Source organism: Ranitomeya imitator, chromosome 7 (assembly GCF_032444005.1).
Source record: "Ranitomeya imitator isolate aRanImi1 chromosome 7, aRanImi1.pri, whole genome shotgun sequence".
Lineage (NCBI taxonomy): Eukaryota > Metazoa > Chordata > Amphibia > Anura > Dendrobatidae > Ranitomeya > Ranitomeya imitator.
The window spans coordinates 155577968-155597298 of NC_091288.1; the positions used below are offsets into that span (position 1 = coordinate 155577968).

Consider the following 19331-nt stretch of genomic DNA (forward strand, 5'->3'; position numbering starts at 1 on the left):
ATCATTCAGCTGCGGCGATGAAAACTAAATCTCCGAGCACTAAAAAATACTCGGAGGACACCTGAGCGTGCTCGGGAAATCTCGAGTAAAGAGTATATTCGCTCATCACTAATTATAAGCAGTGAGCACTTTGGATTTGACAACTGGATTTATTTTAGTATTTTAAGCGCCTGAGCTATGATTGATAATGTGGGAATAATGTCAAGCGTTCCCTCAAAATTGGACACATTAAAAACATATTAACAGCAAGAACCAAATCTTTTCAGTAAGGAAAATCCAAGAGGAAAAAATGTTCTCCACATGGGCCAAAATCAATAGCATTTAAACCTCGATAACAATATGTAAAATGAACATTAACATCAATCTTATCTTACGACTTATTGGCAGAGCTAAAAAGAAACATGACAATTTTCCGTATAAAATCTGCTTAGCATCCCTAGCTAAGTTTATTGCAATAGCTACTGAGCAATTACAAATAGCTAACAAATTAGATGATACAGTATGTCTGCAGGACAAGATACCCAGCCTGAGACCGATAACAGAAAACCATTCTTCAGACTAAACAAGAGGAATTCTCATTGTCATTTTCTCGCTCAGTTAATAACATAACATATAGGAGTACTTCCTGGCTTAGAAATAAAGCAGAGGGTTAGGCTCCAGCTGGATGATACCGCTAAGAAGCGCATCCTGATGTGGTAACTATAGCTAAGCCATTTGATGGTTGAGATACAAGCCTATCCGTGAAGTACATATAAATATCTTCATATTTCCTTCCTTTCGCACTTCCTGCAAAGGTGAATTCATCATTACACGTATATTGTTCCTCAAGTGTTTATTTATGCTCAGTGATCTTTACTTTAGGTGTGCACTACTAAATAACATTTAAAGGATATGTACACCTTTGGGGAGCATCTATTTCAGGCACCTTTTGGCTTTTACATACTCTTTGTTTCCATGCACATTTCTAGTTTCAGAGTAAGCTAAAAAAGTTGTCCACTATTTGGACAAAATAATGTGATAAAATAATAAAGCTTATACTTACCTCCCATGCTGACATCGCTCCCGAGCTGTCAGCACTCGCTTTCCCCGGGGCTCTAGCGTGATGTTGTCACATGTGACCCCCGATGCCCAATCAGCTCTGGCGTCACTGTCCCCTCTTCCTATCGAGCGGAGCATGAAGAGGAAGTCATAGATCAGCTGCAGCCATGACTTCCTCCTTATGTTTGATTTGTCCAAAGGTGGAGAGTGACACCTGCGCTGATTGGGCATCAAGGTCACATGTCACAACACCACATGAGTGCCCCGAGGAGAGCGAGTGGCGACACTGCAGGAACGGCGCCAGCATGAGAGGGGAGTATAAGCTTTATTATTCTATGGAGGCCAAACATTTTGATAAAGAAGAGGTTGTCCTAAAAGTGGACAACCCCTTTTAAAAGCCCCTTGATAGGAGAAGCCAGCATCAACAAATAAAACCACTTTATTGTCTTCTTTTTAACATAATAATACAAGCTGTACAAAAACTCAAGAGAAAGTATACATGGAATTACGCTTTTCAGGCTCTTTCAGCCCTTAGTCATAGTATCAAGTGAGAAAAAGGAAACATGGGACTTAAATATAATTATTGCCCTGATAAATTAGCATAAACACCTTGAGGTTAAGGGGGAGTAATAGAAACCGTTATATGTCGGCATACGCCAAGTGTGAACAACAGAAACAAACTGAATCCAAATACATAATGTTAATGGCAATAGAACAAGTTGCTTCAAATTGTTGGAATCGATGCCATTTTCTAAAAAAAAGTATATATTTTCTCTCTCCATTTTCTCCCCCTTTTTCTTTTCTCTTTATTTTACCAATAGTTAAGGACAAATTCCTGTTATTTAAGACACCGGCACAGCGAGTGAAGAATAAATATCCAATATGCTTCCCTATGGAGGAGTTTGCTACACATATCAATTCCTCTAGTGAGTCTTCTCATTTGTTCTATTACTTTAATTTTTAGGGAAGAAGTATCTGAAGCATGTCCATTAGGAAAATGTATAGCAAAAAAACTCGGCAATCAACTTAACATAATCAGACAGGTAATTTAATGGTATCCACAAAATAGTAACAGAAGAAAAGTTTCGGTCCTAAATCCTGACCTTCATCAGTCACAAGCTTGTATGTGAATGCTGCCTGTATGGGGGCAGTATAGCCAGAAAAAACGGTAGACCTGGAGGTATTAGGACATAGATGCCATGCCTGTGCGAAACGCGGTATCCACCGCTAGTCCTAATACCTCCAGGTCTACCGTTTTTTCTGGCTATACTGCCCCCATACAGGCAGCGTTCACATACAAGCTTGTGACTGATGAAGGTCAGGATTTAGGACCGAAACTTTTCTTTTGTTATTATTTTGTGGATATCATTAACCCCTTAATGACCGTCAATATGTCTTAACTGACCTGAGATATAAGAAACTAGCATTCCCGTACAGGTAACAATCCAGAAGCTGTCGACTGTACATTATAGCTGACAACTTGCTGTATCAGCCATGATCAGTGTTGGCACCGTCCATATATATTTAACCCCTTAGATGCTGCTGTCAATAATGACTACATCATATAAATGTTTACAACAGTGTGGCTTCTCCCTCTTTATCCTCATCGGCACCCTGAGATCATGATTATGTGGTCCTGGTGTTTGCAATGGCAATTCATGGCCAAATAGCAGCCTTAGAGTCTCACGGCTACAGCGGCCTGTATAAAAGTCAGCGACATTTAGGTGGTAAAAATACCCTTTTTAATTCTGTCATGTCACTTTGCATTAATTCCTGAAAATCAACTGAAGGGTTAGTAAACTACGTGACGGCAAATTTTAATGTCGAAGAGTGCTGTTTTTAAAATGGTATCACTTTGGGGTTTTTTCCAATATATATTACCCCTAAAGTCACTTCAATCATGGATAGGTGCCTAAAAAAATAATTTTGTAAATTTCCATTAAAAAAATAAAAAATTACTGCTACATTTTAAACCTCCTAAAATGCTAACAAAATTAAACAATATTTTACAAATGGTGCTTATGTAAAGCAGACACGTAATATAATTATTTAATTATATTTTGCTATGGTGTGACTACGTGAATTAAAAGGATAATCATTCAAAGTTTGAAAATTGCTAATTTTTTTAACATTTTTGTCAAATTTCTTATATTTTTTATAGATAAACACAAAACATATCAACCTAAACTTACCATTATCATAAAGTATAATGTGTCACGAAAAAACAAACTCAAAATCACTGGAATTTGTTGACGCGTTCTAGAGTTATTGTCACATAAAGTGACACTGGTCAGATTTTTTAAATTTGTCTCTGTCACTAAGGGGTTAAATTACCTGTCTGATTATGTTGAGTGCCGAGTTTTTTGCTATATTCTACGGTGGGGGAACCTACTCTGGCACCTCTCTACAGCTGTGCACACGTTTACCTTTCCACATTTGGAAAATGTAAGGATAGTGCAGATAGTTTTAAATCAGTTTTTACGATATCTGAAAGGTGTTGTCTTATCCATGTTTTTAGAGTACATGAAGTGATAAGGTGTAATCGACAATTTGAGTCTAAATAAATAACATTGTGTATTGAAATTAATATAAGATTTAATTTTGACATGTTTATTGCTTACACCGCCAATACTTCACATCATTTACAGTGGGATGAACCGCTTTTGTAACAGCTTATGTGATGAAGACATACTGAGCTAGATTGCAAATTTTCTTGAACTAGGCTGGGAGATAAATGATGTGCCAAATCGAGGGCCTTCTTTGCTACTCATTAATATAGTTTGAAGGGATTTATCAGTATAGAGAGCAGGTAATAGTTTTTTTTTAACAATACTGCAGGTTTCTTAATACTGTTGAGTGTATTGAGTAGAAAATACAGGCATGGGCTTTGTACAGGTTTTTTACTTTGTATTCCAGGGTTTATATAACATTTGGGCACAGGTGTATTCATCTAATATTTTGATGGCTCCGTCGAGCATTCGTTTAAGATTACGTTCAGAAGTAGCTACGGTATTTTTTATGTATTCTGAAGTTGGATAACAATTGCATTTGATTAGAAACAGCTTTCCCACCGGAATGCCTTGGGTGACACGCAATGGATGGCCGGATTGTGCATGTAAAACGGTGCTGCACAAAGTGGTTTTGAGAAAAAGCACTGTATCTCCTGATTTGGAAGCCCTTAGTGTGCCAAATAAAGTCAGATAAAAGCATCCTTAGCTGGTTGCTGATGGGCTATATATAGCTTAAATACATCTGACACAACTGTGAGAATTGCACCCAATCAATGGCCACCGTGCTCACGTGACATGTCGCATGACCATTAGGAATTGTAGTACCTACATCACAGATGTTGTGTGCATTCAGTAGCTATTTGTTTTTCTCTACGTGGAGGACATAAAGGGGTTGTCCGGTCAAAGTAGCAAAGTCTGCCATTACCTTGTGACTGCAGACTTCAAAATTATGACACTCTGTGCACACTGTCACATTTCCCCTGTATGCTCAGTGCAAGTGGGCAGTATTGTGACCACATGAATGCAACTTTTGATTCAAAGGACTTTTCTGGGTTTAAATGTTTTTGCAGTGTATATGCAGTATCTGTGTAAAAATAACAAAATGAGTCTGACACTCCAGCGCTGCATCAATCGTCTCATGCCATATAGTTCAAAATGACCTCTAAGCACATCACACATTGTCAAGATTCGACAGTCTGCAGTCACAGAGAGAGACTGCAGACTTTTCATGTCATTCTGAACAACTCCTTTAAGCACTTAAGATGGTGTTTGTCTAGTAGTCTAGTAGACAACCACAATAATGGGTTCAAGAAAAGACATGTATGGGACAACTCTTTACGTAGAATTAATAAAGTTACATTGTATTTGTCTATATTTTTAACTTATGTAACACAGGGACAATATATTTTATTACCAATCCATGCCAAAAAAATCATTTAATTACAAAAGATTTAGTTACTTTTTATGCAACTGTAAATAACTATACATTTTATAATTTGTTTTTATTTGCATCGGGTTTAGGGTAGGGAAACTCTGTTCTCTGTGTAAGTTCTCGTAATGATCATATGTCTCTATCAGTAGTATAAACAATGTAACTAACATCTTACTAAAATACCAACTATGTCAGGTATGTAGTCTTACTCAACAAGGCAAGAAATGTGGGTGACATAATATCCACGAGTGCATTCCATTGCATTCAGTTGCACAAAAGTTCACGTGCATACAATTACAGTCAGCAGCATGGTGGAAGATCAGCCTTCTGTAATAAAGGACTGGAGGAGAGGTTGAATTACTTACTGATTCTACTGTTTCATGCTGGGAAAATCCAACGGGTGCAATACCATAGATGCATACAGTCAAGATGGTTATCAGTAGATGCACAACTGTAATCCAATAAGTGAAGAACGGCCTGAGGGAACAGAAATCTTATTTGTCATCACTATTATATGATACGGAATTGCGTAATGAAAGAAAACAAAACGTAAGCCTGCTATGGACGTCGGATGGGGATTAACTAAAATGTAACTCTGAAATGCTAATGATGCCAGCCTATAAACATACTACATATGATGCCTATACACATACTATATCTGATGCCACCAATAAGTACAACATGCTGATTCCTCAAGTAGTATAGTTGTATATACAAGCTGTATCAGCACATTGTAATTTAGTGTGTAACATTATTCATGTCAGCCAGACTCTAAAGACGTCCAGCATTGACTGGGCATTAAAGTAGTTTACATTTAAGTAGCCAGTTCAGGCCAGAGGGGGACAATAGACTAAGGCCATGATACACAGAAAATGAAAATCAGGTGAACTAATAGATTGTGTGAACAACGTGACCATAAAATATGTATAGGGTCCTCCTTCAGAGAAAGTGGTCTGGCAGTAGCTTTGTGCCCCTCTTTTCATAGCTACAACCAAATAAGCATCAAAGACGAAAAAAGAATATCTGCCCCTAAAAACACTTCTTTACCTCCAGATCAGAGTACCATGTTAGAAACATTAAAAACTACTAATACCAAATACAGTGGGGGAAATAAGTATTTGATCCCTTGCTGATTTTGTAAGTTTTCCCACTGACAAAGACACAAACAGTATATACTTTTAAGGGTAGGTTAATTTTAACATTGAGAGATAGAATATCAAAAACAAAATCCAGAAAATCACACTGTATAAATTATATAAATGTATGTGCATTTTGCAGTGAGAAATGAGTATTTGATCCCTCTGGCAAACAAGACTTAATACTTGGTGGCAAAACCCTTGTTGGCAAGCACAGCAGTCAGACTTTTTTGTAGTTGATGATGAGGTTTGTGCACATGTCAGGAGGAATTTTGGTCCACTCCTCTTTCCAGATAATTTCTAAATCATAAAGATTTTGAGGCTGTCGCTTGGCAACTCGGAGCTTCAACTTCCTCCATAAGTTTTCCATAAGTTTAATAATATTTTTTTTATTCTCTTCAAATCTTTTATCTAGCCAGAGGAAGAGGTTTGTTTTTATGTGAGTTTTATGTATTTATGTGTGCTATAATGCACACACAGACATAAGTGTGAAGGAACATATTAAGAAAGATTATCCATTTTGTGCTTTTCGACTCCATTTTGTTGTTTTGATATAAATGATCACTTTAGATCCTCCCTCAACATAAGCTCTAAATGTCATCACCTGTAAGGTAGTATACAGACTATATTAAAAGGCATCACCTAGCAAAGATAACACCGGAATTCCTTAAAGTATGCACCCATTTTCTTACCCATTCTATTTATCTAATTGAATATGACTGTATAAGAGACTATAACACTGGTCCATTTCAGCAGAGTAAATATTTGCAAATCCCAGTGTGCAAATGTCTGTACAATACAGAGGAAATTCATAAAGCAAACAGGTTTACAGTGCAATGATTTCAATATAAACATAACCTCCATGCAAAAATTACAACACACTCTGTTAACCTTTTCCGGGACAACCAGCTATTTATACAGTCATGAGAAAAACTAAGTACACCCTCTTAAAATGTTATGATTTAACATATCAAAACATAATGAAAAAAATGTTCATTAGTAGGCCTTAAAATAAGGTAAACATGCCTTCAAAAGAACAATACATGACAAATTACACGGTCATTAACATTATTCATCTAACAAAAACAAGGCCAAAATACAGCAGCAGTTTGTGAAAATGTAAGTACACCCTCACTGCTGTCATACAAAATGAAAATGCCTGTGATTAATTGTTCAACAGCAAGTGTGGTCACATCGATAAAAGCAGAAGTATTGACAGTTTGCTGGTTTAGAACACTCAGGTGATAGTTACCGCAATGCCATGGGGCAAAGACATAAATAATTATCTTACAGAAGTATGGTAATTGTTGTTGACCATCAATCCAAAAAAGGCTACAAGGCTATTGAAAAACAATTTGTAGTCCATCATTTTACAGAGTTAAATATTATTTACAAGTAGAAAACATTCAGGAGAGTTAACAATCTTCCCAGAAGTAATAAACTAGCAAATTCACTCCAATTTCATCTTGTGCAAAGTTCAGAGAACACAAGAGCTGCAGCTCACATTCTAAAGGCCTGTTTGCATGACATTCATGACAGTACAATTAGAAAAGGACTGAACCACTGAAACCTGTTGGGAAGGGTTGCTAAGAGAAAAGCATAGCTAAAATTTGCAAAGTTGCATCTGAACAAACCACAAGGCTTCTGGGAAAATGTCTTTGGGACAATGACCAAAGTGGAGATGTTTGTCCATAATGCCCTGTAGCATGTTGGGAGAAAGCCAAAAACAACATATCAGGATAAACACATCATACTAACCATCAAGCATAATGGTGATCATTTGGACTTGTTTTGCAGTTTCGGAATGTATTACCCAGGTTACTACGATTAATTCCCAATCCCCACAGTTTTAAGTGTGCCCTAAAAACACATTTGTTCAGACTGGCCTACCACCTCAACACATTAACCTAACTATCCCTGTGTGACCCATTCACAAAAAAAAAAAAAAAAAAAGAAAACTTAAAGGGAACCTGTCACACCCCCCCCAGGCGTTTTTAACTAAAAGAGCCACCTTGTGCAGCACTAATGCTGCATTCTGCCAAGGTGGCTCTTTTAGCTCAGTCCCTTCCACCATTGAAAGAATCATTTTTATAAATTGTCCCTCATACCTCTAGTTTGTCAGGGGTGCATTTCTTTCCCCCCTGACACAGACGCCTCACAGCCATCAGTCATTTCCTCCTTTCTTCTGGGCGCCGCCTCCTCAGCGTTCAGTTATTTACCCGGCACTTGTGCTGTAATCTCTTTTCTTGGGTATGCGCAGTTAGCGCTGCCCGTCCACTGGCATCACATGATGTCTTCCTTCTTGCGCCTGCATGGACGCGCGGCCCGAGATCAATGGCCCACAGTCTCTTCTGATTTATTCACACTGCGGGGCTGGGAATCTTGGGCATGCGCAGTACTACTCTGCGGCTCTCCCTCATCTCCCTTCGCCTCTTTCCTACTGTGCAGCGTCATAGGAATCTGACGATTTTTTCAACACCCATTCAAGTCAGTGGGTGAAAACCGCTGAAAAAAACGCAGCAAAAACGCTGAAAAAAGTGACATGCTCTATGTCCAAAAAAACGCAGCAAAGCACAAAATACTGATCACACAGAAAACCAATGTGTGTGCCTGAGATTTCTGAAATCTCATAGGCTTTGCTGGTACTGTAAAAAGCAGCTGAAAATTAGCATTAAAAATGCAGCAACAAAAATGCCCTGTGTAAACTTACCCTTAGGCTGTTAATCTTTTCATGCAGCTTTACATGAACACCTGATCATTACACTATGGCTGCTCCGAACAACGAAAACAATTGTTACCATCCACCTCTCGTGTCTCCTCTTTTCCTCATAGTTTGTAAGCTTGCGAGTAGGGCCCTCATTCCTCCTGATATCTGTTTTGATCTGTATTTATTGTTATGCTGTAATGTCTATTGTCTGTACAAGTCCCCTCTATAATGGAAAGTGCTGCGGAATATGTTGGCGCTACATAAATAAAATATTATATTATTATTATTATTATTATTATGGGTCCTGGGCACCTTGCAGTCATTGAGTGTCTAATAAGAACTCATTTGTACACCAAAGTATTATAGAGTGAAATGTGAATTTCTCAATACAAAATGTAAAACTTGGTCAAAACTATGGCATGCAACAGGGCAATAATCGCAAGCACATCTATAAATCTACATCAGAATGGCTGAAAAAGAAAATCAAAATGTTGCAATGACCCAGTGAAAGTCCAAACCTCAACCTAATTGAAATGCTGTGACAGAACCTTAAAGATGTAGTCCAAAACTATAGTTGACTTTAATCCAATATTATTTAAGGTACTTGTCCACTACTTTTACATTGATGGCCTACTCTTACGGTAGGGCATGAATGTCTGCTGGACTGGGGTCCGGCATTCAGCACCCCCACCGATCAGCTGTTATCGGTGCCGGCGGCCGAAAGTACTTACTTGCTGACCTTGGCCGTCTACCTGTAGTGGATGGGGCTTGTTACTACACATCCACCCCCTAATGAATTGAACTGGAGGCCGATGTGTAGTACCCCGCAGCGGCCACTACAAGTAGACGGCCAAGCTCCTCAAGCAAGTGCTTCCAGCCAGCGGCTCCCACACCGATAGCAGCTGAACAGCTGGTGTGCCGAGTGCCGTCCCCCCGACCGATCAGACATTCATGCCCTATCCTGAGGATAGGATATCAATGTAAAAGTAGTGGACAACCTCTTTAATCTAATAATCTAACTGCTTTCATAATCTACTTAGATTAAAAAGTCCCAACCATTCTCTTTCTAAATGCCATCAGCTTTTTTTTTTCAGTTACACTTTGATGACATCTTGTTTGAGAATCCCCAGTGCATGTTGGAATGCTCAAATGGGATGACCTCAGGGAAAGGTGATGTGGTCATGCCACAGTGGCTTCCCCACCCTGAAACGAGTTGCAGTGCCATCTGTTTTGGGGGAAGGACTGACCTCTAATCTCTCATCTCCCTGATCGCCATATTCTCACCTTTTCAATCTACAGTGACAGTGCCCTCTCTTACTGGCTTGTCACTTTTCACTAGAGTTGGCAAGGGAGCGCACTGCCACTGCACATTGAAAAGGAATATCGCACAGTGAGCAGATATCCCATACTGAGCATGCACTGGAATTGACAACTGTGCTCAGAACAGCAGGGAGTAGACCAGCCTCACTGATAATGCTTCATTTTAGGGTGGGGAAGCAGCTGTGGTACTGACCGCAGCCTTTTCCCTAATGATGTATTCTTGACTGCACTGGGGATTCTCATAGAAACATCATCAAAATGGAGGTTTTTAAAAAAAATTGTTTAAATAGCAGGCTCTGAAACAGCTCTGCCTGTAATTAGCATTTTCATTCATATGCAAGTTAAGTATCACATGTTCTGGCCATGAAAGAGCATTTAAAGTGTTTCTCTGGGACATTGATGGGCTATCCTCAATGTGAGACCTTGCACTCCCAAATATCAGCTATTCCCAGTGTGGCCAGAAGTGCTTTGTTGTGGAGCTGCACAACACAGCTCCATCAATGGTATAGTGGCCCTGGGTGAGATCTCATCTCCCGAGATCTTGGTGCTGAGATCTCCATCTGAGCATGCGCCACCTCCGTCCGGCAGCCATTTTCCCGGAGTTCTGTCCACCGCATAGGAAACCATGTAACTGTGGGGCCTCTGGGCTTTCACAATATGCCATCAAAGCCCCCGAAGCACCGAACACCCACAGCACTGAACACTCGCAGCAGCGCACCGCACAGCAAATCCGAACACCCCCTCATCCCATGCTGCGGCCTGCAGCAACGCTCCACTCTAGCCTCCTCCAGCAATGACTCTGGGACCCCGCTTCACTGCAGCCAACATCTCCGGTAATAAGACGCATGGACTATAAGAAGCACCACCATTTTATTAAAAAAAAAGTTGTTGTTTTTTTCTATTTTTCTCCTCAAAATTTGGGGTGCATCTTATAATTTGGAGCGTTTTATAATCCGCAAAATATTTAATATTATTTAATTTATTTTACTAACATATATTTAACCTCGCTTTACAGACATTATCATTGTAATTATCATTATAGACTATGCTCCTCTACTGTACCTGACTGTTTCTAACAATAGATTACAGGCTATTTACCGTTCAAAATCCTATATAGAAAAGAAATACCAAAAAATGTCTAATGAATATAAAATGAATGAATATAAATCATAAATCCAAAAGAATATTCATTAAACATATGATGAATTAGTTATATAATTTTATTAGTACATAAGGCAAAATGACACAAAATACCATAATAAAATCAAGGAATTTTATTAAAATAATTTAAAATCAAGAATATAAAAGAAACTAAATGATTTAATAAACATGTATGCAGGGGCAGAGTATGTCAAGCCAATTGGTAAGTAAAAAGATATATATAATGTAAAAAATATATAAAAAATATACATTTATTTTTTCCTTTATACTATATATTTAAATTATATTTATTTTTAGTATAATTAAACTTTGTATATTATTTAATATAGGGTTTATATGCACATTTTTAATTAATTGTTCACGTAGATCACCAGCCACTCTTTAATTTAAAAGGAAATGTATTTTTTATATATATTTTTGAATTCTATATACCCGTATATACTCAAGTATAAGCCGAGATTTTCAGCCCATTTTTTGGGCTGAAAGTCCCCCTTTCGGCTTATACCTGAGTCATACCCAGGGGTCAGCAGGGGAGGGGGAGTGGGGGCTGTCTAATTATACTCACCTACTCCTGGCGCAGTCCCTGCAGGTCCCTGCTTCCCCGTCACCGCAGCTTCTTCCTGTACTGAGTGGTCACATGGTACTGCTCATTACAGTAATGAATATGCGGCTCCACCTCCCATAGGGGTGGAGCCGCATATTCATTACTGTAATGAGCGGTTACGGTGACCGCTCAATGCAGGAAGAAGCTGCGGCACCGGGGAAGCAGGGACTGCACCGCACCAGGAGCAGGTGAGTATAACGGGCAGGGGAGCGCTGCGCGATATTCACCTGCTCCTCGTTCCGGCGCCGCTCCATCTTCTGCAGTGACGCTCAGATCAGGGGCGCGATGACGTGGTTAGTGCGCACCCTCTGCCTGAAAGTCAGTGCAGAACACGCTGAAAATGGAGCGGCGCCAGAACGAAGTCAAGTGAATATTGAAAGTGCCGGGGGCCTGAGCGACGAGAGGTGAGTATGTGATTTTTTTTTTATCTCAGCAACAGCAAATGGGGCAAATGTCTGTATGCAGCGTCTTATAGGGCCATAATTAACGTTTGTGCATGATTATAGGGGGCAAATATCTTATGGGGCCATAATCAACGTTTGTGCAGCACTATATAGCACAAATATCTTTATGGAGCATCTTATGGGGCCATAATCAACGTTTGTGCAGCACTATATGGCGCAAATATCTTTATGGAGCATTTTATGGGGCCATAATTAACGTTTGTGGAGCATTATATGGGGCAAGTGTCTCTATGGAGCATCTTATGGGGCCATAATCAAGGTTTGTGCAGCATTATATGGGGCAAATATCTTTATGGAGCATCTTATGGGGCCATAATCAACATTTGTGCAGCATTATATTGGGCAAATGTCTCTACTGATGTCTCAATTAATTTTACTTTTATTGGTATCTATTTTTACTTTTGACATTTACCAGTAGCTGCTGCATTTTCCACCCTAGGCTTATACTTGAGTCATTAAGTTTTCCCAGTTTTTTGTGGCAAAATTAGGGGGGTCGGCTTATACTCAGGTCGGAGTATATACAGTATCTTTTTACTTACCAATTGGCTTGACATACCCTGCATTTGCATACATGTTTATTAAATCATTTAGTTTATTTTATATTCTTGATTTTAAATTATTTTAATAAAATTCCTTGATTTTATTATGGTATTTTGTGTCATTTTGCCTTATATATTAATAAAATGACATAATTAATTCATCATATGTTTAATGAATATTCTTTTGGGTTTATATACAAGTTCACACAGATTTTTATTGTTCATTTGATTTCTAAAAGCAAAGTTAAACAATTTTTTAAATAGTCTTTGTTATAAAAATGTTCTAATGATTTGTTGTCACGTTGTCGGTAAGTCTTTTTGGTAGCGAAGTGCTTTGTAAAAATGGAAAACCATGTGGTTGTCCGTTCACCAGTCTGGGCGTAAAGTATCCAGAGTCCTGGGAACCACGCATGGATCAAGTCAGAGCAGCTGCAATACATCATGGAAGGAAGACAGGTTTGCGATCCAACATTAGGCTGAATTTCAAGTAGGTAAAACTTAACATTTGTTCAACATGTTAAAAAAGAACTCTGGGGAGCAATAGAACTATGAGGGGTACTGGTACCAGACCTATGCGTTTCGGCTATGCACCATATTCATGGAGTTCTTTTTTAACATGTCCAATAAATGTTATGTTTTACTTACTTTGAATTCAGCCTGAGGCTGGGTCACAAACCTGGCTTCCTTCCATGACCTTTGTAAAAATGTTGCAAATCCATCAGAATTTGCACTCTGTTCTCCAACTCCCCTCTCTGTCAGCTCAGTCAGGGGCAGATATGCCATTGGTGCAACCTGTTCAGCTGCACATAAATGAGCATTAGTTATTAATAGTACCATCTATATACATAATTGTCTAAGGGGTACTTCCATCTGTCTGTCTGTCATTCTGTCACAGTTATTCGTTCACTGATTGGTCTCGGCAGCTGCCTGTCATGGCTGCCGCGACCAATCAGCGACGGCCACAGTCCGATTAGTCCCTCCCCTACTCCCCTGCACTCACTGCCCGGCGCCCGCTCCGTAATCGCCTCCACTCACCTCTCACACAGGGTTAATGGCAGCGGTAACGGCCCGCGGTGTAACGCACTCCGTTACCGCTGCTATTAACCCTGTGTGTCCCCAACTATTTACTATTGATGCTGCCTATGCAGCATCAATAGTAAAAATAGGTCATGTTAAAAATAATAAAAAAAACAAAAAATCTGCTATACTCACCCTTCGCCGCCTTTCTCGCTCCATTGCAAGCGGCAGCTTCCGGTGAGGTCCTGTCCCAGGGCTGGTGTGGACAAGGACCTGCCATGACGTCACGGTCATGTGACCGCGACGTCATCATAGGTCCTGCTCACACCAGGCCTGGGACCGGAAGCTGCCGCTTGCAATGGAGCAATCCCGGGAGCATGGCGAGGAGCGGCAAAGGCGGCGGATGGTGAGTATAGCAGGACTTCAACGGGCTATAGGTGAGTATATGTTTATTTTTTTTAAGTCTCTATACTACATGGCTCTGTGCTGGCCAATATACTACATGACTGGGCAATATACTACGTGGCTCTGCTATATACTATGTGGCTGGGCAATATACCGTACTACGTGGGCTGTGCAATATACTATATGGCTGGGCAATATACTACGTGGCTGGGCAATATACTGTACTACGTGACTGGGCAATATACTACGTCACTGGGCAATATACCGTACTATGTGGGCTGTGCACTATACGTCGCTGGGCAATATACTACGTAGCTGGGCAATATACGTAGATTGGAGTGACGGCAGAGGAGCGGTTAGAGCTGGGGAGTGAGGACCCACCTCCCTGGCAAGAGACAGAAATTGTGGCTAAGTATAAAAACGCTTTATTTGGGGTATACTTGAACCTAAAACTAAAAGAGCCACCTTGTTAGAATGCAGCATTACTGCTGCACAAGGTGGCTCTTTTAGTTTATAACGGCTGGAGGGGGTGGCAGTGGCCCTTTAACTTCACATATTGCACTTTTTGTGCAGTTGATATAAGGCGACCTTATTAGCACCACTAGTGTGATTATATTACTGGATTGGATCGCTATTTATCTGAGACACTAGTATTCATGTGTTAGCAGCACACCTGCTACCTATTTAAATATATCTTTAGTTTTTTCTGTATTCACTATTGTCCCTTTCTGTGATTTTGGATCATTGGTTGTATCCACGGATGTAAGTCACAATATTTTAAAACTATCTATTATATACTACTGGTAATATTATGTATGTTTTATGTGAAAATTAGTGACAAGAATTTTCAATGAATAATGTGATTTTGTTTACTTTCTGGCTATTTTTGACTCTTGTTTCTCTGGTTTATTAGTTCTGTTCAGCTGCATGGAGGCCCAAGTGGTAAGGAGACCCACTATCACCACCAAAGCAGGTAGAATTGTGCATTATAGTCAGCTATTGGACTGCAAAGGACCCACATAATATTCTTGCACATGGGCCCTTTATTGCCAATGTGTGTTATTGCTCTCAGTCCTATCGATAATAGCAGGAAGTGTGAAGGGTTGTATAAAGATCAATGTGAAAGAATGTAAAATCTTAGGATATAAAGAGAAAACAAACTATAGAAAAGGAGGAAAGCATATGAAGAGGAAATAATTAAAGTATTGCAGCTGTGCTGACATATGTGCTAATGAAGACAGCAGCATGGACACACATAGACCTCACATTTAGCCTACATTACTGTGAAGGAAACGTAGACCTATATTCAGTCTATATTACTGGGATGGACACACAGACCTACCATCTAAGCTATGTTACTGGGCGTGACACACATGCCTCACATCTAGCCTATATTACAGGGAGGGAAACAAAAACCTCACAATCAGCCTGTATTACTGAGATAAACATACCTACCTCACATACAGCCTGTATTACTAGGAGGGAAACACAGACATCACAATCAGCCTATATTCCTGGAAGGGACACACAGCCAGTATTTTATTTCTTTTATTCATTTATATAGTGCCATTAATTTCACAGCGCTTTACATACATTATCGGCACTGTCCCCGATGGGCCTCACAATCTAGAATCCCCATCAGTATGTCTTTGGAAAGTGGGAGGAAACTGGAGAACCCGGAGGAAACTCACGCAAACACGGTGAGAACATACAAACTCCTTGCAGATTTTGTCCTTGGTGGGATTTGAACCCAGGACCCAGCGCTGTAAGGCTGCAGTGCTAACCACTGAGCCACCATGCTGGCCACTGAAAAATAGGGATTTTTGTGTACTCACCGTAAAATCCTTTTCTCCGAGCCATTCATTGGGGGACACAGACCGTGGGGTGTATGCTGCTGCCACTAGGAGACTGACAATAAGTGATACAAAGAACGTTAGCTCCTCCCCTGCAGTATACACCCTCCTGCTGGCTCTCAGCTAACCAGTTTGGTGCAAAAGCAGTGTTAGATCAATAACAACATATGAGCATATAGCATGCCACATTATATATGAGAGTATAGCATGTCAAATTATAAAACAAGCCCAAGCTAATAACAGGGTGGGAGCTGTGTCCCCCAATGAATGGCTCGGAGAAAAGGATTTTACGGTGAGTACACAAAAATCCCTATTTCTCCATCGCCTCATTGGGGGACACAGACCATGGGATCTCCCAAAGCAGTTCCTGGGTGGGGACAACATCAGATCAGGCCCTGTGTAACTGCTACTTACGGTCTGCAGAGTCCGCCTGCCCAGACTCACATCTGTGGGAATCTGGGAATGATAGTGCTTCAAGAATGCATGCAGACTGGACGAACCCATAAGCTTGCAGGTGTACTTTGCCGACGCCTGGTGCCTATAACCCAAGAAACCTCGATAGACAGGGAGATAGGCTGACATCTTACACGGAAGGGCTCCTGGATGGTGTAACGAATCCACCAGGCTAACATGACCGATGAAATGGCTAAACCCTTCCTGTAACCGTCAGGAAGCCTTCTTCTTACCGTCAGGAAGCCCAAATAAAGCGTCCAACCTTATAGAAAGGACGCCGTCCTCGGGACATACCTACTCAGAGCACTAACTTTGCCCAGAATATGGGGAACCTATTCCGTTTTGTGGACTGGTGCCGAAAGAAATGAGGGAAGAACGATGTTCTCATAACAGTGGGAATACAATACCACCTTGGTAACAAGGGACGGGGATGGCCTGAGGACAAACTTGCCTTGAATGTAATAAGGGAAAAAAAGTCTGGAAGAACAGAGCGGCTAGCTCCAAAGAGTCGTCAGGATGACGAGATCGCAGACAAAAAAGGGCAACCTTCCCTGATAGTAAAATCTGTCCAGATCAAAAGGAGTCTACTGTAAGACTCCCAGGACCATTAAGGTCCCAAAGATCTAACGGTATGCGATAGGGAAGAACCTCATGTGAAAACTCCCTGCGAGGAAGTCCCTACTTGCAGTTTTGTTGCAATAAGACAGAAAAATACTAGTTACGCAAACAAAAAAAACCTGACGTGGTCAGTGAGGATCTCCCGGGATCACTGGGGCCCTTCCACTACTTCCGAAAGGCTCTCGGTAGTAGTGGAAGAGGAATTATGGAAACTGGTACCATGGAAGAACCAGAGCATGCACTGCAATGCCTTTTGGATCTCGAGGCCAAACCATGAACTAGAGTACATTGTCGTTCAGTCTGGACGCCATCTGACCTACATCTGGAGTACTCCAGAGAAGGCAGATCTGATGGAAGACTTCCGGGTGAAGTTCCCATTCACTTGAGGCGGGACCCTGACGGCGTCTGCTGTCCAGTGTTCTATTTCTGGGATGTGTAGTGCCGAGATCACCTGAATGATAGATCTCGGCCCATCAGAAAATGTGATGTACCTTGAACATGACGCCTGACTGTGGGTACCTGCTAAATGATTGACGTATGGCACAGCCGTGGCATTGTCCGATTGAAATGTGATGTGGTGACCCACCAGAAGGCAGTGGACCTGCTCTAGATTTAGCTGTACCGTTCGGATCCCCAGAATAATGATCAGGAGAAGAGGACTGGCATCAGTAGTCACTAATAACCATTGAACCGGGAGAAAGGAGCTCCCCTGCATGAGGAAGGAGCTCAGAGACTAACCTCTGAAAGCCTGTTTGACCTGCAGAAAATGAGAGGAGCAAAGGAAACCACTTCCATTGTCGTCACCATTTTCTTTTGTCTCAAGGGAGAATTACCAACCTTCTGGAAGTGTCCAGGATCATCCTCAAAAAGGATAGCTGCCAGCCTAGGTGAGAAAGGGTATCGCAAGAGATATAGACGACTCAGCACAGTCCTGGAAGAGCGGCTAAAAAATCAACCAGATAAGGCAGGACGACTATGCGTCTAAGGTGCAAGAGGAACATGACAGCCGCCATAACCCCTGTGAACACTCTGGGTGCGGTAGCAAGGCCGAAGGACAAGGTCGTGATTTGAAAATGCTGTTCGCGAATAAAAAGGGAAGGAATTTTTGAAGAGGGAAAAAAAAAAATTCTAAATGTGAAGGTAAGCATCCCGAATGTCGGTGGATGCCAGAATCTCCACCTTTCTCCGTTGAAGTAGTGACTGAGAGGAGGGACTCCATCCGAAGAAGAGGGACCTTGTCAAGCTTGGTAGAAGTTTGACGTCCAGGATCTATCTTACTTTTCGGTCCCCTTTTTGGAACCAAGATCCCTTAAATCTAGACCGTCCTGGTCAACTCATCCACTGCTGGTTGGGTCTATAGGAAATATGCGATCCTTTGTTCCTGCGTAGGGAACACTCCCAACTTGTCATCGAATAACCGATCACCCGAGTAAGGGAGTGATGTCAGAGGCTACCCGGTTAATCTGCCAAGTGGCAGAATGCGCGGCTGCATCATGAAGGTAAGGAATAGCCGTCTCTTGCAATTGCCGCTCTCTTTTGACGGTGCGGAGTTAAAATGATGAACCCTCAATCCACTATCCTCTTAACAGGGAAGTGGAGAGGGATCATTCGCCTTCTTGCATCATCTGCTAAATAGTGGTGATGCAAAGGGGGATGTTCGGACGCCAATATCCACAGAGTTCAGGTCACAGGGTGGACAGGGCTGGTTGTCTGGTTTTAGGCCTGGGTGCAGAAGAGGATACATGGAGGCGACACTCCGTGTGCTTGTCTATTGATGGTGTGGGGAGTTCAGTGCCCTTTAAAAGGACCCGTCGCCCCTAAGAATCAAACCTGGCATGGCATCCCACATCCTAGGGGGGTATACGTAGAGGGGACACCCCACGTGTTTGCATATTGGCTGAAAAAGGATACCGCGCTTGCAGAGGCTTCTGTCCAGTCAATCGCTTATCCGGACGCTCCCAGTCCGGGACCGCCGCATGAATAGGCCCAAGCTGTGGCCTAAATTTCTGCAGCCGGCCGGAGCAATACTAGGGGTAGAATAGAGGGACGTTGGTGGTGGCCGAGAGAAGTGAGC

At 41.2% G+C, this 19331-nt stretch overlaps 1 protein-coding gene across 1 annotated transcript in view; it reads right to left on the reverse strand.

Annotated features, from left to right (window-relative positions):
- The window catches only part of RHBDF1 (rhomboid 5 homolog 1), a 236502-nt gene that overhangs the window by 65664 nt on the left and 151507 nt on the right, over window positions 1–19331 (reverse strand). Inside the window, exon 9 of the mRNA XM_069733937.1 lies at window positions 5346–5457. Within this exon, the coding sequence (XP_069590038.1) occupies window positions 5346–5457 (112 nt within the window). The remainder of the gene's footprint in view (window positions 1–5345; window positions 5458–19331) is intronic.